Source organism: Dipodomys merriami, unplaced genomic scaffold (genome assembly GCF_024711535.1).
Source record: "Dipodomys merriami isolate MVZ:Mamm:240054 unplaced genomic scaffold, mDipMer1.0.p SCAF_137, whole genome shotgun sequence".
NCBI lineage: Eukaryota > Metazoa > Chordata > Mammalia > Rodentia > Heteromyidae > Dipodomys > Dipodomys merriami.
Genome location: NW_027202682.1, coordinates 1,945,574 through 1,967,882, shown reverse-complemented (window position 1 = coordinate 1,967,882; position 22,309 = coordinate 1,945,574). Strand labels below are relative to the sequence as shown.

Genomic DNA, 22,309 nt, shown 5'->3' with positions numbered 1-22,309 from the left:
CGGCGGGGCCGGGGGCTAGGCCGATCCCGAGGGTCTCGTTTTGTTTGTGCCCCGCCCCAACTTCTCCAAGACAGATGCCCTCCGCGGAGCCTGCCCGGCCGCGCTCCTGCTCCTCAGCATCCTGAGCGTGCCAGCGTGTCCGGTGACAGGCACCCCGGGCCGACAGCCCAGCCCTTCTTCCCGGCGTTGGGAGGCCCCGGGGACAGCGCGGCACCGGCTGCCGGCGCCGGGTGGCGCGCGCGGGGCAGATGACCAGACGGGGGACGCGGCTGCGGAGCCGCGCGTGCGCGGGGAGGGCGGCGCGGCCCGCGGGCCGAGGCGCAGAGACGGGCCAGGCCCGGGCTCGGCATTTATTTCCCCTCTGAATTCACAAGACACCCTGGCCGCGCGGCCCCCACAGCTCGGCCACCACGCTGCCGTCCGAGGCGGCCTCGGCCTCGGGCGCGGCCCGCAGGAGCGCGGCGTCGTCCTCGTCCAGGAAGTTGCCCAGCTGCGCCAGCTGCCGGCGGATGAGGTCGGTGGTGCGGTGCACTCTGCGCACGCGCCGCAGCAGGCTCTGCAGCAGCGCCCGGCTGCGCGTCTGCCGCGCGCTCCAGGCGTCGCGCAGCTCGCGGTAGCAGTTGTGGCGCGCGCGCTCGGCGGGGCCCAGCGTGGCCCCGCAGCCCAGGGGGCAGCGCTGCCGGCCGCCCCGCGGGCAGAGCTGCCGGTGCTCGGCCAGGCCCCCGCGCGGCACGCGCGCCGCGCAGCCCTCGTTGGGGCAGGCGAGCAGCTCGAACGGACACGTGTCCTGATGTCCCTTGCGATGGGCCAGGGCGCACGTCACCGCGCAGCCGGCCTCCGCGTTCTTGCACTGCGGATGCGAGAGAGGCGCGTGTGAGCCCCGCGGGTGGCGGCCCAGGGGCTGCCCGGGCGGGTCTGGTCTGCTGGCCGGGCTTCTTTTTACTGGCGGTGTTCGAGACCCAGCCGAGGTCCTTGGCCTGGCTAGGCAGGCGCTCCACCACCCAGCCGCGGCCCCAGCTCCCATTTTGAAGCCTGATTTCCTAGCGGTGAAGTTGGGGCGTGTGTGTACAGTGCTGCCAGCACTACAAACCTATTTTACTGCCCAGGCAGGGGTTAGGAAACTTGGTAACATCTCTCCAGGAGTTCAAGGGAGCCATCCACCCAACGCAGCCAGGTCTGCCCATCCCCGGGCTGCTGTGTGAGGCTCTGCCACCCCCTACGAGGGTGGGAGGAAAAGATGCTCAAGAACTACCTTGACTTCGAGGCGACCAATGGTTTTCCGGAGTTGATTCACATGGACCATCTTTTTCCTTTTCACCTCTTTCCTGCAGCATGGACAGGTGTTTTGTCTGGAAGGAGGCACGGGCCGTGGAGGGGGAGGTGCACATGAGTATTTTCCCATGGGAAAAGAGAACAAATGTGCCAGGCCAAGGTTTCATAGGGGACCCAGATGATCCCCTCTCCAGCTGGAGGAATGAGGGGTTACTGCAGGTAGCTATGGGCTCCAAGGTGGAGGTCAGGGGTTGCAAATACCACCGGGTAACAAGGACCCATACAATGCAGCTGGGCCTCATGGACATTGGTATTCTCTGGGCCACTGATAAGGTCTCCAGACTCACAGCCGCTCTCCCAGCCCCCCTGGGAACCTGATGGCACCTGGCTAACCACCGAAGGATGCACTTCTGGCAGAAGATGTGACTGCAGGGCAACCTCACTGGCCTCTTGAGTACCCCATGGCAGACAGAGCACAGGAAGTTGCAGTCAGGAGGGGTGGTGAAGAGGTTGAGATCATATCCGCCACTCTGCAACGTTCCAGGCCAACATCAAGGCCTGGCTGAGGCCTGGTTCTGGCCTCCCGGTGTTCTCATACCCAGAGAACCCCCAGCAATCTTTGGGCAGGGAGGTGGGCCACGTGAAAACCCCAAGGAGATGCGGATTAGCACCCATTTGAGGTAGAAGGGTGGAGGACCAGAGTCCTCCAAAATTGCCAACCTCCAGCTAGAGCCTTCTGGAAAGTCTCGTCACTCATTCTCTATAGGGAGTGTAACCTTCTGAGTGAGGCCCATCCCTGATGACTGGTGCCCACTGCTGGATATAAGTCTCAGGGCTGGGGCTTACCATGGTCTGGCTAGACAGCGGCTCCACTGCAGCCCAGGGCTCAGAAGCCTGCATTTCACTGCAGCAGTGGGCCGACATCACAGAGGCATTGTCCAGCTCAAGCCAATCACAGCTCCAGTCCTGGGACCCCTGGAACCTTACAGCAGCAAGGCAGTACCAACTTGGACGGGTCATGTATTTCTACCCAAGGCCAATAGGATGAAGTGGATAGCTGTGTCCCCACCCCCAGTGTTAACTGGATGGCCCAACCTCCAAGCACACAGGCAATCAAGACACTACTTATCTTCACTGATATCTACAGCCCCTGGTGTTCCTCCAGAAGGCCTGGCATGGCTCTTCTATCTGCTCAGTTATGGGGAAGGGGCTGAGGAAATTGGCTCCGGCCTGGAAACACATGCTCCTGCGGGTTCAACATGGCTGGAATGCAGGCGGACCCAAGCCTGGGGAAGCTTTAGGAACACACCCCTGTGCTGATAGTGGGAGGGAAACACTGCTTCCTATCCTTCCTGGCAGGCTTCTCGAGTTGGAGACACCGAGTAAGTTTCCAGCCATACTCCCAAATACCTTGTGTGTTGGTCATGGGGTTTGAACACGGCCTGGGTGCTGTCTCTGAGCTTTTTCCCTCAAGGATAGTGCTCTACCACACCTGGGTGCTGTCTCTGAGCTTTTTCCCTCAAGGATAGTGCTCTACCACGACCCGCCTTCCCAGCCCACAAATAATCTATCTTAAGCTATTTCCCCAGCACTTGAGCATACAATATTTTTTTCCCTGGTAGCGGGGCCTGAACTCTGGGCCTAGGTGCTGTCCCTCAGCTCTTGAGCTCAAGACCAGCGCTGTCACTTGAGCCCCAAGCGCCTGGTTTACAGCTTTTTTTTTCTGCTCATGTGGTGCTGAGGAATCGAACCCAGGGCCTCATGCATGCGTGGCAAACACTGTATCAAAGCCACCTCGCAGCCCCGGAGACCAATCTTTCAGACTTTCCTGCGGGGAGGGAGGCTGGCTTTGGACCGCGAGCCTCAGGATCTCAGCAGGCACCAGCCAAGTACCTGTACGGTGTCTAAAGCGGAGTCGGGCCGGCCCGCAGAGACGCCCCCGCCCAAGCGCAGCCTGCGAGGGCGGCGACGGACGCGGCCTGCGGGGAGGGGGCGGGTGGCCATGCACAGAGGACAGCACACACAGACAGGCGGTTTTACTCGTTTATTGCTCCCCCGGCGGTACCGGGCCGGCGGCGGCGGCGGCGGCGGCGGCGGCGGCGCCCTCCTGCGGCGGCTCCGGGCGGCCTGCGGAGAGAAGACGGGGTGAGCGGCGGGGGTGCGGCGGTGCGGGGCCGCGGGCCGGGCCGGCGGCGGGCGGCGCCTGTCGGGGCCTGGGTTTCACGCTCCCACACCGGCAGCGGGCCGTGAGCTGAGGGCCCGGGACGCTGTGGGCGCCGAATCTCACCCGCGGCCACGGCCGGAGCCGGGGGTGATTTTCAACGAGCGCCGCGAGTCCGCGAGAACGAGGCCGAGCCGCCACGGCGGAAACGCTTACCTGGACACGGGAGCTGAGAGCACCGGCGCTGCAGCCGCGCTCGCCTTTATAGGAGACGCCGCGCCGCCGCGGCGAGCGCAGGCGCGCAGGCGCACGCAGAGCGCGGGGGCGGGGCCCTGCCACGCAGAGCCAATCACAGAAGCCAGCGGGCTTCGGGCGTGGGGGCGTGTGGGAGCGCGACGGGCGGGATCTCGCGGTATTTGGCGGGGTATAAATACGCCCTCCGCGGGGGCCTCGCTCTTCTTCTCCTTCTCCGGGAAAACACGTGAGTGTCCCCCGGCGGCGGCGGCGGCGGCGGCGGCGGCGGCCTGGCCTGCGCGAATCCGCGGACATCCGGCCGGGGAGGGGTCGGGTCCGCACCGCCTCGCCCTCCTCGCGCGGGAGGTGCGGTCCGGGACGCCGCTGACGGACGGGTTTTTGTTCTCCAACAGCAAATGGCGGATGACGCCGGTGCAGCGGGAGGGCCCGGAGGGCCCGGGGGCCCGGGCTTGGGAGGCCGTGGCGGCTTCCGTGGAGGCTTCGGTAGCGGCCTCCGGGGCCGAGGTCGCGGCCGTGGGAGAGGCCGGGGTCGCGGCCGCGGGGCTCGTGGAGGCAAGGCCGAAGACAAGGAAGTAAGTCGTGGCGGCGGGGATGCCCGCGGGGCTCGGGGGTGCGCTCGCTCCTCCCCGCGTGTCGCGCGGTGTCCCCTCCCTCCGGGCCCGCGCTGATCCGCTCCTCTCCTGCCCCCGTGTCGCGCGGTGTCCCCCCCCCCGGCCCGCGCTGATCCGCTCCTCTCCTGCCCCCGTGTCGCGCGGTGTCCCCTCCCTCCGGGCCCGCGCTGATCCGCTCCTCTCCTGCCCCGGTGTCGCGGTGTCGCCCCCCCCCCTCCCCGGCCCCCGCTGATCCGCCGCTCTCCTCCCCGCAGTGGATCCCCGTCACCAAATTGGGCCGCCTGGTTAAGGACATGAAGATCAAGTCTCTGGAGGAGATCTACCTTTTCTCCCTGCCCATCAAGGTACCGCAGCAGCCAGCCAGTCCCCGGGAGCAACGTTTGGGTACAAGCGGAAGGACTGACTGTCCCAGGGGCCAGCTAGGGCCTGGCCCGGGTCGTCTCTTGGGTGTGGGCATTCGTGTACCGGCAGCACCGGCAAGAGGAATTCACTTGAGGTTGTTCCTGCTCTGCTAGCAATCGGGTTGTGAACGGGCAGGCCGCCACTTTATGCTCAAAATGTCCTTCATTGCAGGAGTCTGAAATTATTGACTTCTTCTTGGGGGCGTCACTCAAAGATGAGGTGTTGAAGATTATGCCTGTGCAGAAGCAGACACGAGCTGGCCAGCGCACCAGGTTCAAGGTATCTGCCAGCTGCCTGAAGGGCTGGGTGAGACTCTCTCATTCTGCATAGTCACACTAAGCCTCATCCGTGTGACTTTCGTACAGGGAGAGAGAGGAAAGAGCTCCTCAGGACTCTGGGGTGGCCTGCCTGTGGTCTCTCTTTCCTGTTGGAGCACAACAGGTTCCACTGGGTGTACTGGGTGTCCTTTATTATGGAGGACCGTGGGTCACCTCGTCTGTCTCTTTACAGGCATTTGTAGCCATTGGTGACTACAACGGCCATGTTGGTCTGGGGGTTAAGTGCTCCAAGGAGGTGGCCACGGCCATCCGGGGGGCCATCATCTTGGCCAAGCTCTCCATCGTCCCTGTGCGGCGAGGTTACTGGGGGAACAAGATCGGCAAGCCTCACACTGTCCCGTGCAAGGTAGGCTGAGGGGTACGTGATGGGGCCTCCTTTAGTCTCCCTCCACGCCTGTCTTACAACTCCTGCTTCCCCCAGGTGACAGGCCGCTGCGGTTCTGTGCTGGTGCGCCTCATTCCTGCCCCCAGAGGCACTGGGATTGTGTCAGCTCCTGTCCCCAAGAAGCTGCTGATGATGGCTGGAATTGATGACTGCTACACCTCAGCCAGGGGCTGTACTGCTACCTTGGGGAACTTTGGTAGGTTTCACGCCAACAGCCAAGTTCTTAGCTCTGCTGGATCACATAGCCCAAACTGGTCTTTAGTCTGGTGGTAGGGTTGGTCTTATCATTTCCCATTTTCTCTAGCCAAAGCCACCTTTGATGCCATCTCTAAGACCTACAGTTACCTGACCCCTGATCTCTGGAAAGAGACCGTATTCACCAAATCTCCTTATCAGGTACTGCTTGTGGGGTTTTTGAGCTGCCTTTGGCTTAGCTACAGTCCAGTTGTCACCATGGCTCTCCCTTCCTAAGGCCGTGTGTGGCAACAAAGTTCTATTTGTCTTTTTAGGAATTCACTGACCATCTTGTGAAAACCCACACCAGAGTTTCCGTGCAGAGGACCCAAGCTCCAGCTGTGGCTACAACATAGAATTTTATACAAAAACAATAAAAGTGAATCAAGCCTGTTAACCTGTCTTTGTGGTTTGAATCTGGGGGTTGATAAGAGGATGCCAGAAACTCAGGCTGGTTGTGTCACCTCATTTATTTAGCAATACAAAGAAGAGGCATCTTCAGGCGGCTGCAGCCTTTTTGGCTGCCTTTCTCTCTTCCAGCATCCTCTGCTTCTGCTTTGCCAAGCACTTCCTGGCAGAGTAATTGGCCCCCAGGTCAAAATCTGGAAAAATGTAGAAAAAGAACGGGTTCGAATCAGCGCAAGTAGAAGGGACCCACTAGACTTTTTTTGGTTAGAAACTAAAGGAACTGACAGCGGCTTTTACTCAATGAGTCACTGGTGGGCAATAAGGCTTACATCGGTCCTGGTAGGCCTTGGACACCTGGGTGAACTGCTCCAGTTCCTTGGCACAGTTCTGCTTGTGGCTCTCTCCTTCCCTCTGCTGGCAGGCTTTAAGTCGCCCCTGGATAATGTTGACAATTTCTTGGTCGACTTTGCTGTTAAAAAGAAAACAAAGGGGGGGGGCTGGGAAGGTGGCTCAGTGGTAGAGCGCTTGCCTTGCACGCCTGAGGCCCTGGGTTCGATTTCTCAGCACCACATAAGGAAAAAGAAAAAAGCTACCAGTGGCGTTGTGGCTCAAGAGGTATGGTGCTAGCCTTGAGCTGAAGAGCTGAGGGACAGCGCCCAGGCCCAGAGTTCAGGCCCCACGACCGGCCCCCCCCCCCAAAAAAAAAAAACAAAGGTGGCTGGAAAGGTGGCTTAGGCATGCATGCAGCCCTGGATTCGATGCCTCAGCACCCTAAAAACAGAAAAGGCCAGAATCAGCTGTGGCTTAAGTGGTAGAGTGTCAGCCTTGAGCAAAAGCCGCTCAGACAAGGCCCAGGTCCTGAGTTCAAGCCCCAGGACTGGGAAAAAACGCCCTGAAGGACAGGGCTGAGACGATTGACCTGCCTCACACTTAGGAAATAGTGGCTGGAGATAGGCCGGGCAGGTCACTTACTAGTCCCTTCTCCACTGCATCTCGGCTTCGTACATGCACAGGGCGTCCTTCTCCTGGCACTCGGTGAGGTCGGGCACGCGCCGGTACTGCCGGTGGTAGTAGTACTGCTTGTTCTTGTCTTGCTGCTGCTCTATAAATTCTGCACGCAAGGAGCAAACTCGGCTGAGCTGACTGCGGAGCCTCGTAGCCAGCAGCTTCACCCGCGGCGGCGCGGGGAGGGGGGGGGGCGCAGCGGGCGCGGGGAGGGGGGGCGCAGCGGGCGCGAGGAGGGGGGGCGCAGCGGGCGCGGGGGGGGCGCAGCGGGCGCGAGGAGGGGGGACGCGGGGGGGGGCGCAGCGGGGGAGGGGGGCGCAGCGGGGGAGGGGGGGCGCAGCGGGCGCAGGGAGGGGGAGCGCAGCGGGCGCGAGGAGGGGGGGCGCAGCGGGTGCGGGGGGGGCGCAGCGGGCGCGGGGGGGGCGCAGCGGGGGAGGGGGGGCGCAGCGGGGGAGGGGGGGCGCAGCGGGGGAGGGGGGGCGCAGCGGGCGCGGGGGGGGGCGCAGCGGGGGAGGGGGGGCGCAGCGGGCGCGGGGGGGGCGCAGCGGGGGAGGGGGGGGCGCAGCGGGCGCGGGGGGGGGCGCAGCGGGGGAGGGGGGGCGCAGCGGGCGCGGGGGGGGCGCAGCGGGGGAGGGGGGGCGCAGCGGGGGAGGGGGGCGCAGCGGGGGAGGGGGGGCGCAGCGGGCGCGGGGAGGGGGGCGCAGCGGGCGCGGGGGGGGCGCAGCGGGGGAGGGGGGGCGCAGCGGGGGAGGGGGGCGCAGCGGGGGAGGGGGGGCGCAGCGGGCGCGGGGAGGGGGGCGCAGCGGGCGCGGGGGGGGCGCAGCGGGGGAGGGGGGGGCGCAGCGGGCGCGGGGGGGGCGCAGCGGGGGAGGGGGGGCGCAGCGGGGGAGGGGGGCGCAGCGGGGGAGGGGGGGCGCAGCGGGCGCGGGGAGGGGGGCGCAGCGGGCGCGGGGGGGGCGCAGCGGGGGAGGGGGGGCGCAGCGGGCGCGGGGAGGGGGGCGCAGCGGGCGCGGGGGGGGGCGCAGCGGGGGAGGGGGGGCGCAGCGGGCGCGGGGGGGGCGCAGCGGGGGAGGGGGGGCGCAGCGGGGGAGGGGGGCGCAGCGGGGGAGGGGGGGCGCAGCGGGCGCGGGGAGGGGGGCGCAGCGGGCGCGGGGGGGGCGCAGCGGGGGAGGGGGGGCGCAGCGGGTGCGGGGGGGGCGCAGCGGGGGAGGGGGGGCGCAGCGGGGGAGGGGGGCGCAGCGGGCGCGGGGGGGGCGCAGCGGGTGCGGGGGGGGCGCAGCGGGGGAGGGGGGGCGCAGCGGGGGAGGGGGGCGCAGCGGGCGCGGGGGGGGGCGCAGCGGGCGCGGGGGGGCGCAGCGGGGGAGGGGGGGCGCAGCGGGCGCGGGGGGGCGCAGCGGGGGAGGGGGGCGCAGCGGGCGCGGGGGGGGCGCAGCGGGCGCGGGGGGGCGCGGGGGGGGCGCAGCGGGCGCGGGGGGGCGCGGGGGGGCGCAGCGGGCGCGGGGGGGCGCGGGGGGGCGCAGCGGGCGCGGGGTGCTGTGCCGCCGGCCTCGCCCCCGGCCTTCGCCCCCGCCGGGCCTGCTGCGGGGGGCGGCGGGCGTGGAAGGGGCCGCAGGGCTCCGCACCCCACGAGCCGCTCGCCGGCCGGGGACCGGGGGCGGACGCCGGGTCGCGGGCGCGGGGTGCGCGTACCTCTCACCAGGGTCACGGGCCAGTCCACGAGGAGGTCAAAGGCCCTCGTCATGTAGGGGACGGGGTTGAGCGGCGAGGGGTGCGGCGGGGGCGCCGGCGTGCGGCGCGGGGGCTCGGGGTACACATCCTTGTCCCAGGAGTCCGGCATGGCTGCGGCGGGCGCGGACGGCGGCGGATCGCGGGGCCGGTGACCGCTGGACGCCGCGGCCCGGACGCAGGAGCGCGCAAGCGCGGGCGCGGGCGGGGGCGGCTACTGCGCCTGCGCCGGGGGCGGCGGCGGAGGAGGATGTGAGGTTGGTGGGGGGAAAGAGCGGCCGCGCGAGGCACCACGGGATTGAGGCTCGTGTCGCGCGCGCCACCTCGTGGCACCTGTGTTATTGCACCCGCCGCCAGCCCTTTGGGAAGTGTATGGGCCTGGCCCCGGGTTCAGCTACACAGAGGCAGGTAGACAGCACACAAGAAGTCATCAGCAATGAGGAACAACGAACACCCTGCTCGTCCAGGAAGACTGGAGGATTGCCCAGCGCCTCCAGCCTGCTCTGGCTCCCCCGTCCCTGCCAAGGCCCCTCTTGAGCTGGCTGATGCTGGTAAACTTAGGGGCTGCTGTGGGTGGAGGAGGAAGGGGGCGTGGGAAGGGGGCTTCTCCACCCCACTCCCACACAGGGTGCTCTGGGCCGCTCCTGTTGTTTCCATGGCGGACCGACCCTCTGTGCTCCACAGCAGCCCACGGAGCAGGGCTGGCCGCCACCTGCCGTGCACCCTGGCTGGTGTCCCGGGAGGGCACATGTCACCTCCTATCCAATGTCAAGAGGCCAAAGGCACCGAGGCTGCAGTCCGTGAAGCCGCTTTAGAATCTAGAATCGCTGATACAAACGTCAGATCTTCAGATTACAAACTGACAGGTCAACGGATCTGACTATGCAGCAATGCAAAATCTGTCTTCCCCGGGGGCTGAGAAGGTGGCTCAGTGGTAAGAGCACTTGCCTTGCATGCCTGAGGCCTTGGGTTCGATTCCTCAGCACCACATAAGAAAAAAGCCGGGCCAGGCGCTGGTGGCTCATGCCTGTAATCCTAGCTACTCAGGAGGCTGAGATCTGAGGATCGCGGTTCAAAGCCAGCCCGGGCAGGAGAGACCATGAGACTCCTATCTCCAATAAACCACTAGAAAACCGGAAGTGGCGCTGTAGCTCAAGTGGTAGAGTGCTCGCCTTGAGCTGAAGAGCTGAGGGACAGCGCCCAGGCCCAGAGTTCAAGCCCCACAACCGCCAAAAAAAAAAAAGAAAAGAAAAAAGCCGGAAGTGGCGTTGTGGCTCAAGTGGTAGAGCGCTAGCCTTGAGCTGAAGAGCTGAGGGACAGGGCCCAGGCCCAGAGTGCAGGCCCCACGACCGGACCAAAAAAAAAGAAAAAATCCACCTTCCCTCGTGCTGTTGTAGGCCCTGAAGAACTCCCAGACTACACAGCTACAAGACACAAGGTCATAGAGCCATGTTCTTGGAAATAAGCTAGCTGGGTGCCATGGAGCACATCTCCGCTATGCCAGAGGCTCAGGCGAGGATAGCTTCGGACCACAGAGGAAGGAAGTGGCGGCCTGGTCCAGGTGTCCCGACTCCAGGCTGCCCTCCAGTGCCCTGCCTCCACTTGCTCCTGGCACCAGAGACCATGCTGGCCACGGGGGCTGACCGCCAGAGGCTAAATCTGGGATCTGGCTGCCGTGTGTCCTGGCCCTCACTCGACCTCCGGCTGGTGGCAGGGAGGTCCCTTCCTGCCTGCGGGGACAGCCGCCATGGTCAGTGGGCTGGAGCCCGATCAAACTGGCATTTCTGGGGAGGGGGACAGGGGCAGCACTTCCTGCAGGGTCCGTCCTGGGGCTGGAAGTTTAGAGGACATGAAGGGCCAGGGCTGGGCTGTGGGCAGAGAAGGGGCAAGAAGGCCACCTGGCCAGGGCTCAGGGTTCATTCTCACCGGTGGATCCTTCCCAGAGCCCCCGGTAGCAGGTGGCTTGGGAGTGAGGAGTCCCCACCCTCAACATCTCAACCCCTCTCTCGGTCCGGGCCACAGGTGGGTGGGCAGCCCCGGGGGCTCTGAGAGCCTCTTTCTTGTTCCCCCAGTCTCACCGGAAGTTTTCTGCGCCTCGGCACGGGCACCTGGGCTTCCTGCCCCACAAGAGGAGCCGCCGGCACCGGGGCAAGGTGAAGACGTGGCCCCGGGACGACCCCAGCAAGCCCGTGCACCTCACCGCCTTCCTGGGTTACAAGGCGGGGATGACTCACACGCTGCGCGAGGTGCACCGGCCCGGCCTCAGTGAGTGGCTGCTGCACGTGTGTGTGTGCGTGTGTGCATGCACGCATCCGTGTTCGCGCATGCAGGTGTACAGCCTTCCAGGTGTCAGCTCAGAGGAGTCAGAACAGGGAGAGCGCTGGTCCTCGCTGAACGCTCTGGGGTTCAGTCACCCCTACACACGAGATAAAGGCACAGAGCTCCGAGGCCCGGCTCAGAGCCCGGGACGTGGGGCTCCTGGGCTTAGAGCCCCTTTGGGAGGTGGGTGCTGGCAGCTTGCTTTTCCTTTTGTGATCATGGTAGCATCACAGGTAGGCATGGGAAGTGTCGCTTCCCAGGAGCCCCTCCTCAGCCCCCAGACGCTCAGGCCCGCCCTTCTCATGGCCCTCCTCCTCTCCCTGTTGTACTGATACACTTGCCAGGCAATGTGACGGCCCCCACCACGGTTACTTCTCAGTGGCATTAGTACAGGTTTCCTGGCTTGCTCAGGTCTTCTCCCATTCCTCCCTCCTTTTGACCCCTCTTTCCCTCCCTTCCTTCTGCGCTCCCTTCTTCCCTTCATTCTTTCCCTCCCTACTTCCTTTCTTTCACTTATTTGCTGCTAGTAGGATTAGGACTCAGGGCTTTATTTCACTTTAAAAATATGTATTTCAAGCCAGGTGCTGGTGGCTCACGCCTGTCACCCTAGCTACTCAGGAGGCTGATCTGAGGATCACAGTTCAAAGCCAGCCTGGGCAGGAAAGTCCATGAGACTCTCATCTCCAATAAACCATTCAGAAAACTGGAAGTGGGGGGCTGGGAAGGCGGCTCAGTGGTAGAGTGCTTGCCTTGCATGCCTGAGGCTCTGGGTTCGATTCCCCAGCACCACATAAGCAAAAAGAAAAAAAAGCTGGAAGTGGTGCTGTGGCTCAAGTGGTAGAGCGCTAGCCTTGAGCTGAAGAGCTGAGGGACAGCACCCAAACCCAGAACTCAAGCCCCATGACCAACCAAAAAAAAAAACATGTATTTCAGGCTGGGAAGGTGGCTCAGTGGTAGAGTGCTTGCCTAGCATGAATGCAGCCCTGGCTTCAATTCCTCAGCACCACATAAACAGAAAAGGCCGGAAGTGGCATTTTGGCTCAGTTAGTAGAGTGCTAGCTCAGGGACAGTGCCAAGGCCCTGAGTTCAAGCCCCAGGACTGGTCAAAAAGAAAAAAAGAATGAACCGGGAGTCTGGCTCACACCTGTAATCCTAGTTACTCAGGAGGCTGAGATTTCAGACTCACCGTTCAAAGCCAACCTGGGGAAGGATAGTCCACAAGACTCTTATTTCCAATGAACCACCAAAAAGCTGGAAGTGGCACTGTGGCTCAAAGTGGTAGAGTGCTCTTCTTGAGCAAAAAGAACTCAGGGACAATGCTGAGGCCCTGAGTTCAAGCCCCAGGACGGACACACACACACACACACACACACACACACACACACACACACACACACGCAGGCATGCACGCACGCACGCACACGCACACACGTCAGGATGCTCTCTGCAGGGCGGCCTCCCTGCCCGAGGGCCAGGGCCCATGCTCTACCTGGTGGCCCCGTGGCCAGCTCTTCCGCTCGCTTCCTGTGGGCCTCAGGACCGCCCCTTCACTGCCCTGTCCCTGGGTCTCATCCAGAAATTTCCAAGCGTGAGGAGGTGGAGGCGGTGACGATTGTGGAGACGCCGCCGCTGGTGGTGGTGGGCGTGGTGGGCTACGTGGCCACCCCGCGCGGCCTGCGGAGCTTCAAGACCATCTTCGCAGAGCACCTCAGCGACCAGTGCCGCCGCCGCTTCTACAAGGACTGGTGAGCCGCGGGGCCAGAGGCGGTGGTTTGTGTGGCCAGTAGGATGTGTGTGCTCATGTGTACGTGTGTTTGTGTGTCTGTCTTCACTTCAGTGAGAACTGAGCACATAGTAAAGTACTGGGGAGGAAATTGTGGTCAAGGAGAAAGGAAGAGGATATTCCAGTCTCATCTGATGACACGGCAGAGTTGACTGAGCTTCCTAGCACCGCAAGTGAAAAGAACAGTCAGCCAAGAAGCTTTTTTTATATGTGTGTGTCATGGGGCCTGAACTCTGGGCCTGGGCCTGGCACCCTCAGCTCTTCAGCTCAAGGCGAGCGCTCTACCACTTGAGCCACAGCGCCACTTCTGGCTTTTTCTGCTTATGTGGTGCTGAGGAATGGAACCCAGGACCTCATGCATGCGAGGCAAGCGCTCTACCACTGAGCCACCTTCCCAGCCCCACCAAGAAGCTTTTGTACGTAGAAAGAAAGGCTTCCTTAGGCCTCTCTGCTCCCTGGTGGGAAAGGCCTACCTGCCCCAGGAGCCTGTCCTGCACCCCAGTTCTCACTTGATGGAGACCCCAGCACCACACTCTCCTGACCCTCTATGAGAGGAGCCGAGTGCGGGTCCCGGTTGGTGCGGCCTGTGTGCTGGAGGCCAGCCGGCCAGGCGCTCTCTGTCCCTGGCCCTCTGCTGCCAGCGGGGTGGGGATCCCGTCGCGTGGCTGTCCTGAGGACAGGGTAGGGGAAGGTGCAGAGTGTTTGGCACAGGGCACAAGACCCGCCAAATGTCAAGCCGTCCTGTTTCTACCGTGCCCTGGCCTCTTGTCCAGGGGCTTCAATCCCCGCAAACTTCCGTTTCTTCACCTCTGGAGTGGGGATGGTGTTTTCTACCTTCCGGATTTGGGCGAGGGTTAGACATGCTGTGTGCCACCCCTGAAGCATGACACCTGTGGGCAGCACCCACCGCTGGCCTTAGAAATGTTAACAACGCTGGGCATGGTTGCTCATGCCTGTAATCCTGGCACGCTCAAGGTCAAGACTAGCCTGGGCTGAATATTGAGACCCTGTTTGAAAAAAGAAGAAAAAACAAAAGGAAGGAAATAGGAGACCGAGGTTCCCTTCAGATGGGGGTAGGGTGGAATGGTGGCTGTGGTGAGGGGTTGGGGCTGGGGGGCTCTGAGCGCTTCCTGTGTGCTGCGCAGGCACAAGAGCAAGAAGAAAGCCTTCACCAAGGCCTGCAAGCGATGGCGGGACGCTGCCGGCAAAAAGCAGCTCCACAAAGACTTCGCCGCCATGAAGAAGTACTGCAAGGTCATTCGGGTCATTGTCCACACCCAGGTCAGTCCCCCTCCCCCCTTCCCCCTTCCCCCCTCCCCCGTCCCCAGCAGCCTCCAGGAGCCTGACAAATGTCTGCCTAAAAATACCAGGAGCCGTGGGCACAGGCCCAGGGGCTGGCTGCCCAGTCCCGGGATGGGGTGTTGAGTGCCAGGGTCCACCAGCCGTGCCCCTCTACTGAAGGTGGTCCTGAATTACTCGAAGGGTCCCGACCTCCAGCCTGAGGGCCGGCCGCACCGGGACCTGGCCTTGTGTGGGTGGGAGGCAATTCTGGAAGCGTCCTGGGTGTGTGGTCTGGGGGAAGACAGGGACTGTCTCACTGGTAGCTGGTGGGTGAATCGTGGCTTCCTGCCCATCCCCAGGGCAGACTCGGGGCAGAGGCCTGGGGCAGGGACCACGCTGTAGGGCTCCAGGCTCCACAGATGCTTCCTGAGCATTACACCGAGATCTAAGTCTTGTGTCCCCCACTGCTTCCCTGCACACGGGCCGTCCATGTCAGCCGGAGTCCACTTACAAAGATGAGGCTCGGGCCTCCGCTCTCCTCTGTCCCTGCCCCCTCCTTTCCCTCCACCATCTGTTCATATTGACCTCCTTTCTGTCCCACCAACTCCTCAAGATCTTCTCTGCCGCAGGGCCTTTTCCCAGGCTGCTCCTTTTGTCTAAAGGGCCTAGCGAGTAGCTCCCTCCTGCTATTCCTGTCACTTCTCAGAGGGTACCTCATCACTGCAGCTGAAGCACCCCCCCCCAGCCCGCCAGCCCGCTGGCCCTCTCCAACAGGGACGTCTGCCCGTCCCCCCAACTGTCCGTCCCCCTGCCTGCCTCTTCCGAGCTGTACCCGCGGTGCCTGGCGTAGACCCGGCCCGTGGCTGGGGTGCGCGGAGGTGGGGCCGACTCCGTCTCCTCGTCCTGCAGATGAAGCTGCTGCCCTTCCGGCAGAAGAAGGCCCACATCATGGAGATCCAGCTCAACGGTGGCACGGTGGCCGAGAAGGTGGCCTGGGCGCAGGCCCGGCTGGAGAAGCAGGTGCCGGTGCACAGCGTGTTCAGCCAGAGTGAGGTGATCGACGTCATCGCCGTCACCAAGGGCCGCGGGGTCAAAGGTAGGGTCAGGTGGGGGTTCCGGCCCCTGAGACGGCTGCCCGGCGGGGGGGGGGATCGGACAGGCCTCTCAGCCACCGGCCCCTGCCGTCCGCAGGGGTCACCAGCCGCTGGCACACCAAGAAGCTGCCACGGAAGACGCACAAGGGACTGCGCAAGGTGGCCTGCATTGGTGCCTGGCACCCGGCCCGCGTGGGCTGCTCCATCGCCCGGGCCGGGCAGAAAGGTTACCATCACCGCACAGAGCTCAACAAGAAGGTGTGTGCACAGCCTGTGGAGCCCGCGCCACTGGGCGGAGTGGGTACCAGGCAGGCAGACGAAATACCCCTACCAGGGCCTGAGCCACAGCGCAAGCGCTGACGGGCGTGGGCATCCTGGACACACACCGCCCTCACCCTCCCTCCTTCTCGTGGCAGATCTACCGCATCGGCCGGGGGCTGCACGTGGAGGACGGGAAGGTGGTCCGGAACAACGCGTCCACCAGCTACGACGTGACTGACAAGTCCATCACGCCGCTGGTGAGCGTGGGCAGCCAGGCTGCTCTGGGGGGCATGGCACGCAGTGGAGGGGCCCAGACGCAGCGGGGCGCAGCTCTGCTCCGGGAGCTGGAGGTGTGTGTGCACACCACGGCCAGATGGGGCTCTGGGGCTCAACGGCCTGCCAGGCTGTAGCCGGGAATCTATACTGTTAAGTGAGACGATGCAGGAAAAGGAGTTAGCCTGGGGCTCAGACACGGTCCCCATCGGCGTTGGAGCGTGAGGGTGGCACCCCTGCTCCTGGAGGTTACTCAGGGCTCCTCCTAACACAGCCCCGCTTGCGGGATTCTCCCAGGGCTCCCGGCGTCAGCCCCTGAGCTGGCCTGGCCTGTGTCTGTCTGCTCTGAGCCCCGTCCTCCTCCCCTTCCTCAGGGCGGCTTCCCACACTACGGGGAAGTCAACAACGACTTCGTCATGCTGAAGGGTTGCATCGCGGGCACCAAGAAGCGGGTCATCACGCTGAGGAAGGTCAGCGCAGGCTGGGGGCAGGACCCACGGTGGGCAGGCCTGGACATCACGTCTTGTCTCCTGGCCTGCTCTGGGTGGGTTTTGGCGGGAGGTGACCCGAGGGGAGGGGAAGGGGAGTCTCTGGCCTTCACGCCTCCTCTCCTGTGGACCCCCAGTCTCTCCTGGTGCACCACAGCCGCCGGGCGCTGGAAAACATCGAGCTCAAGTTCATTGACACCACCTCCAAGTCCGGCCATGGCCGCTTCCAGACAGCCGAGGAGAAGAGAGCCTTCATGGTACGCTGCCCCCCACCCCCAGGGTCACTCCTGAATGGGTGGCAGGGGGCGGGCAGGGGTCACCCCGGCTGGACTGCGGGGGAGGGGCGGGCAGGGGTCACCCCGGCTGGACTGCGGGGGGGCGGGCAGGGGTCACCCCGGCTGGACTGCGGGGGGGGGTGGGCAGGGGTCACCCCGGCTGGCCCTCGGGGGGGGGCTGGGCAGGGGTCACCCCGGCTGGACTGCGGGGGGGGGGGGCGGGCAGGGGTCACCCCGGCTGGACTGAGGGGGGGCGGGCAGGGGTCACCCCGGCTGGACTGCGGGGGGGGGTGGGCAGGGGTCACCCCGGCTGGGCTGTGGGGGGGGGCGGGCAGGGGTCACCCCAGCTGGACTGAGGGGGGGCGGGCAGGGGTCACCCCGGCTGGACTGCGGGGGGGGGTGGGCAGGGGTCACCCCGGCTGGGCTGTGGGGGGGGGCGGGCAGGGGTCACCCCAGCTGGACTGAGGGGGGGCGGGCAGGGGTCACCCCGGCTGGACTGCGGGGGGGGGTGGGCAGGGGTCACCCCGGCTGGCCCTGGGGGGGGCTGGGCAGGGGTCACCCCGGCTGGCCCTGGGGGGGGCTGGGCAGGGGTCACCCCGGCTGGCCCTGGGGGGGGGCCGGTCAGGGGTCACCCGGGCTGGCCCCGGGGGGGGGGGTCGGGCGTCCAGCCGGGCTGGCCCTGGGTGGCTGTGGTCAGCGGTGCATTCCGGGCAGGACGGTGACTAAGGCTCCTCTGCCCTCCGACGCAGGGCCCCCAGAAGAAGCACCTGGAGAAGGAGAGGCCGGAGAAGGCGGGAGACCTCTAGGCCCGGCGCTCCCCGCCCGCCGCACCCGGCCCCGCCCCGGCCCCGAAATAAAGTCCCGAGGCTGCACTGCCCCGTGTCTCGGGGTCGCGAGGCGCGGAAAGGCCGGCGGAGGGGGGCGGCAGGGGCTCAGCCGCGGGGCAGCCCGGGGGAGAACGCGGCGCCGCGGGCCCGGCCAGGCGCGGGGGCTCGAACCCCGGAGCGCGCCGGGAGCCGCGGGGCGGGGCTCCGAGGGAAAGGCCCTGCGTCGGTGGGCGGGGTCTGCGGGAGAGGCGGAATCTGACAGGTCCTCGAGAGGGGGCGAGGCCTCCTGGTGGCGGAAACCGGAACCTGGTCCTCGCGGAGGGCGTGGCCTCTGAGGAGGCGGGGCGAGGGCGGTCGCGAGGCGATTGGCCCCCGGCAGGGGCGGGGCGGGGCGGGGCGGGGCTGGGTCCGCCGCCCGCGGTCGGGTCCGCTCCCGCACTCGCCGCCCGGGTCCCGGTGGCGCCATGTCTTTCTGCAGCTTCTTCGGGGGCGAAGTTTTCCAGAACCACTTTGAGCCAGGTCCAGCCGGCGGCCGCGGGCCGGGAGGGCTGGGGCGGGTGTGCATTGGAGGGGCGCCGCCACTGTCCGGGCCTGGAAGATCGGGGGCCTGGGGGGGGCGGCCGGAGAGGAGAGAGGGGACCCCCTGAACCTTTCCGAGAACCTGTGGGGCCGGGTACTGTGGTTGGTGTGGGGGGGTCATCGGGTCAGGGTGGGGATAGTGGGGGTGGGGGGTCATCGGGGTCGGGGTGGGGATAGTGGGGGTGGGGTCCATCGGGGTCGGGATGGGGATAGTGGGGGTGGGGGGTCATCGGGTCAGGGTGGGGATAGTGGGGGTGGGGTCCATCGGGGTCGGGGTGGGGATAGTGGGGGGGGTCATCGGGGTCGGGGTGGGGATAGTGGGGGTGGGGGGTCATCGGGTCGGGGTGGGGATAGTGGTGGTGGGGGGCCATCGGGGTCGGGGTGGGGATAGTGGGGGTGGGGGGCCATCGGGGTCGGGGTGGGGATAGTGGGGGTGGGGGGCCATCGGGGTCAGGGTGGGGATAGTGGGGGTGGGGGGCCATCGGGGTCGGGGTGGGGATAGTGGGGGTGGGGGGCCATCGGGGTCGGGGTGGGGATAGTGGGGGTGGGGGGCCATCGGGGTCGGGGTGGGGATAGTGGGGGTGGGGGGCCATCGGGGTCGGGGTTCCGACTGAGGGGGGAAGCCACGGAACATCTGGTCCAGGGCAGTGCCAGCTGTTACCCCCCCCCTTCCCCCTTCAGAGGTCTCTGGAGTGACTGGACAGGTTCTCCTTGTCCCCTTCAGATCTGGATGTGCCAGCCCAGGGCCTCTGCCCGGGAGCCACGGGTGCCATCCAGCCAGCCCCTGCCAAGGTCCAGTGAACTTTGTTCTGCCCGAGTGGTGCGCAGTCTGGTTGCAGGCTTTAGGCTAGCTCTCAGCTCCGGCTCCAGGCTGTGAACGGTTCTGGCCAGCCCCTTCTTAGCGGAGCTCTGCTGACAACGGACTTATTTGGTAAAAACACATGCTTAGGAACTGGAGACAGAGCTCTAGTGTTGCAGCGCCAGCCATGAGGGGAAACCGTTGAGCAAGTGTACAAAGATCTTGAACTCAAGCCCCCCCCCCCTACAGGCACTAAAAACAAACCACATTCATAGGCAAGACTGGGACTTGGGTGTCTTTGGGGCAGAGTCTTGTGGGGTGTCTCTCCTTTAGGGACCTAGGCTATGACACGGCTTCTCTGGGGCTGTGGCTGGGGATCACCTCTGTCTCGAGTCCTGGTGTGCTGCCCAGCTGCGGACGGCACTCCTGGGCCTCTGCTTCCTTCTCAAGTTCCGGGTAAAGGCTGGGCAGCCACAGACTTCAGGAAGGCTGTCCCCAGGTTCTCTGGTTCTTTTTTTTTGGGGGGGTGACTTCGTGCCCCTGGAGGTTCCTGTTTTTATTCTTTCAAGTAGTGGTGCAACTCTTTTGTAACTTTCCTTGCCCCTGTGCTGCCCCACACTGATGTTTTGGGGAAAGAGAAAACCCAGCCCCAGCCCCCTTGTCTCTCTGACTCTCTGACAACCTGGACGCTTTTTGTGTGTGTGCCAATATGGCGTCTTGAACTTAGGGCCTAGGCGCTTAAGCTCAAGGCTGGCAACCCTATCATTTGAGCTACTGCTCCACTTCTGGCTTTTTGGTGGCCCATTGGAGATGAGAGTCTCAGACTTTCCTGCCTGGCTGTCTTTATGCTGTGATCCTCAGATCCCAGCCTGCGAGTAGCTGGGATGTCAGGCATGAGCCACGGCTCCCGGCTTGGCGGCCTGTTTCTGGGACCATTCTCTTGCTCCTCCTGACTGACTGGAGGCTCAGTCCAGGGCCTTCCTGGGTAGCCATTTGGGGGTTGGTGGGGTTCAGGGGTCACATCAGGGCTTCCCTGCGAGTCCTGCAGGGGTGGAGGTGCGCGTCCATCCGGCTACACACTTTTCTCTGGGTGTCTGTGACGTCACACCTCTCCTTGCTCACGTGTAAACTGGAAATGGGCTGTGGAGAGTGTGCATAAGACAAGTGTGAAGTGTGAGCTCAGTGCCACGTGTCCCCCGAGCCACCGGGGTCTCTGCGCGGTGACCCATGCGTGAGTGGGCAGAGCGCCCAGGGGCCAGGCGTCCGGACTGGCTGGGCTGAGGTCTCTGCGTTGACTCCCCCGGCCCAGGTGTGTACGTGTGCGCCAAGTGCAGCTACGAGCTCTTCTCCAGCCGCTCCAAGTACGCACACTCGTCCCCGTGGCCGGCCTTCACCGAGACCATCCACGCAGACAGTGTGGCCAAACGCCCGGAGCCCCATCGCCCCGAAGCCCTGAAGGTGGGTGGCCGGGGAGGCCCGAGAGCGGGCCACCCCCCTTCCCCCCCTCCCCTCACACGCTTGGGCCTTCAAGGCCGGTTCAGGTTTTCAGCCTGGGCCGCGGAGCCTGGCGCAGGGCGCGGGCGGCGGGGCACGTTCCCCTCAGGCCCAGCCTCTCGTGAGCCCGCAGCTCACGCGGCGTGTGGTCTTCCCAGGTGTCTTGTGGCAAGTGTGGCAATGGACTGGGCCATGAGTTCCTGAACGACGGTCCCACGCGTGGGCAGTCCCGATTCTGAATCTTCAGCAGCTCGCTGAAGTTCATCCCTAAAGGTGAGTGGGGAGGGGCACGGGGGGGGGGGAGCCCCCGGTCCCCTGGGGAGGCGATGGGCGGGGAGCGAGGCGCATCCAGCCTGTGCCTGTCCACTTACGCGGCACGTCAGGGACAACAGGGTGAATGTCCGCCGATCCAGCCCCAGTCCCGCCCAGTCCTGTCAGGGGAGGTGGACCCGCACCCGGCCACGTTTGGCCGTGGCCTCTGGTGTCAGGTCGGAGCTGCTGAGTTCCGTCTCCACGGCCTGGCCTGGCCCGCGGCTCTCGGCTCACCGGGTCCTCACCCCCCCAGCCTGTCTGCACACAGGGTCACCCCTCCCCGTGCTCCGTGACTCCACCTCCACCTCCTCTCTCGCTGTCCCCAGGGCCACCCCCGTCCCTTACCCCTGCTTGCACTCAGCAGTGCGGGACTGTCAGTAGCACAGGCCGGTGTGGGGCTCCACCAGGAGCCTGAGGTGACGTTTGGCTCCATCTTTATTGTCCTGGAGGAGGAAGAGACCGCCGGTCCTGTAGGTTTCGGGGACTCACGTGTGCGCCCTCTAACTTGCCTACTGGCCGAAGAATGAGTTAATGCCCGATTGTTTTCTCTCTTCTCCCTCCTTTTTTTCAGGCAAAGAAACTTCTGCTGCCCAAGGGCAGTAGATGGGCAGCCTCCCTCCCCCCCATGGACTCGCGGTGGCTGGGCCCTGGCTGTGGCATCTCGGCATTCCGACAGGAAGGCAGGGCGGGGGTGGCTGAGACATCGGAAAGGACAGACTCCTTGCACAAAGCACCCCAGAGGCCAGGGCTGAGCCTCGGCCTTTCTTGGCGTACGCAGTCTCCAGGAGACTTACATACCGCCAGGACATTTATACATATGCCCATGGGCCCACGTATTTTTCCCATTTCCTCCCTGGCTTTCTGTATGTCTTGCGAGGGACACCAGTTCCCAACCTTGGACCCCACCGAAGCCCTGTGCCTTCCCTTGCCTGTTGCGGGGGGAGGAGGAAAGCAAACACGGCCGCCCCGCCGGCCCCTCCAGCCCTGGTCACTGCATGATCTGCCCTGGCTAAACCCTCCTAGGCCAGCCAGGGTGGTGACAACCTGTGGCCTGCAGGAAGAGTAGAGCCATCCCAGCCCTGTTTCACCATCTGCGGGTACTGTTGCTTCATGACCTGGCCGGTGCAGCTGCCCCGCGGTCACCGGCCTCGGTCCACACCTGCAAAGATGTCCCAAGCCCTGTGCTCTTGCCAGGGGAGGACGGGGGAGGCAGAAGCCTGTCCCCCAGCTCGAGTCTTAGAGTAATCAGGTGGAAATGAATAAAGGTGAGCCCTGGCCGCGCGCACGGTGCTGCTCCAGGCCCGGCCTGCTGTCTTGGTTCCCATGCAGAGGGAGGGTGAGCATCAGGACTTTACTCTTGCGTGCTCTGAAAATATTTGTGGTTCTGTATTGAGGATGCAGCTGTGTGTGCAAGATGGGGACTGAGGTAGATGGAGGCCGCCCTCAGAAAGCCTGTGTGAACCCTGGAAGGCAGTAGTAAGAAGGTGCAGCCATCACCCCTGGCTTGAGGGAGCGGAGTCATGCAAGTCCTTGGAACCCACAGCGGCAGGGACCAAGTGACAGTGCCCACGGCTCCCAGCTGCCCTCAGACCTAGCGCGGCCCACGGCTTCTCTAGAAGTGAAATGGGCCGACCCCTGACTGGACTGAACAAGTATCGGTCCGAGAAACAGAAGACTCGCATGAACCCCAGAACAGCAGTGTCCTGCTGCCTTGGGGCCCCAGAGCCT

The 22,309-nt window shown here is 64.7% G+C and overlaps 4 protein-coding genes, 2 non-coding genes and 1 pseudogene across 7 annotated transcripts; 4 read left to right on the top strand and 3 right to left on the bottom strand.

Moving 5' to 3' along the window:
* Window positions 1-3: 3 nt before the first annotated feature.
* Window positions 4-2,134, bottom strand: LOC138825313 (RING finger protein 151-like). The gene is made up of 4 exons (XM_070019712.1): window positions 2,119-2,134; window positions 1,657-1,802; window positions 1,253-1,349; window positions 4-850 (listed from the first exon to the last, which is right to left on the bottom strand). The coding sequence occupies exons 1-4, from the start codon at window positions 2,119-2,121 to the stop codon at window positions 368-370; spliced, it is 729 nt and encodes a 242-aa protein (XP_069875813.1). The 5' UTR covers window positions 2,122-2,134; the 3' UTR covers window positions 4-367.
* Window positions 2,135-3,473: 1,339 nt separating this feature from the next.
* On the bottom strand, window positions 3,474-3,599 carry LOC138825508 (small nucleolar RNA ACA64). Its single transcript, XR_011371419.1, has one exon. It is a non-coding gene; the product is annotated as a small nucleolar RNA ACA64 (small nucleolar RNA).
* A 224-nt stretch (window positions 3,600-3,823) lies between these two features.
* On the top strand, window positions 3,824-6,051 carry LOC138825427 (small ribosomal subunit protein uS5). Its single transcript, XM_070019971.1, has 8 exons — window positions 3,824-3,914; window positions 4,081-4,260; window positions 4,554-4,643; window positions 4,873-4,980; window positions 5,212-5,385; window positions 5,461-5,620; window positions 5,729-5,820; window positions 5,934-6,051. The coding sequence occupies exons 2-8, from the start codon at window positions 4,084-4,086 to the stop codon at window positions 6,012-6,014; spliced, it is 882 nt and encodes a 293-aa protein (XP_069876072.1). The 5' UTR covers window positions 3,824-3,914; window positions 4,081-4,083; the 3' UTR covers window positions 6,015-6,051.
* On the top strand, window positions 5,013-5,144 carry LOC138825506 (small nucleolar RNA SNORA64/SNORA10 family). Its single transcript, XR_011371417.1, has one exon. It is a non-coding gene; the product is annotated as a small nucleolar RNA SNORA64/SNORA10 family (small nucleolar RNA).
* A 59-nt stretch (window positions 6,052-6,110) lies between the features above and the next one.
* LOC138825428 (NADH dehydrogenase [ubiquinone] 1 beta subcomplex subunit 10-like) lies at window positions 6,111-8,981 on the bottom strand. The gene is made up of 4 exons (XM_070019972.1): window positions 8,761-8,981; window positions 7,039-7,177; window positions 6,396-6,535; window positions 6,111-6,260 (listed from the first exon to the last, which is right to left on the bottom strand). The coding sequence occupies exons 1-4, from the start codon at window positions 8,906-8,908 to the stop codon at window positions 6,157-6,159; spliced, it is 531 nt and encodes a 176-aa protein (XP_069876073.1). The 5' UTR covers window positions 8,909-8,981; the 3' UTR covers window positions 6,111-6,156.
* A 265-nt stretch (window positions 8,982-9,246) lies between these two features.
* On the top strand, window positions 9,247-17,446 carry LOC138825426 (large ribosomal subunit protein uL3-like). 2 transcript variants are annotated; one of them, XM_070019970.1, is made up of 10 exons: window positions 9,247-9,347; window positions 10,869-11,061; window positions 12,692-12,860; window positions 14,044-14,179; window positions 15,089-15,275; window positions 15,371-15,531; window positions 15,690-15,791; window positions 16,182-16,277; window positions 16,433-16,552; window positions 17,320-17,446. In XM_070019970.1, the coding sequence occupies exons 1-10, from the start codon at window positions 9,342-9,344 to the stop codon at window positions 17,374-17,376; spliced, it is 1,227 nt and encodes a 408-aa protein (XP_069876071.1). In that variant the 5' UTR covers window positions 9,247-9,341; the 3' UTR covers window positions 17,377-17,446. The 2 variants fall into 2 exon arrangements, with proteins under 2 accessions (XP_069876071.1, XP_069876070.1); XM_070019969.1 differs by lacking the exon at window positions 9,247-9,347 and adding an exon at window positions 10,440-10,546.
* A 362-nt stretch (window positions 17,447-17,808) lies between these two features.
* Window positions 17,809-21,881, top strand: LOC138825425 (methionine-R-sulfoxide reductase B1-like; annotated as a pseudogene).
* The last annotated feature ends 428 nt before the right edge of the window (window positions 21,882-22,309 follow it).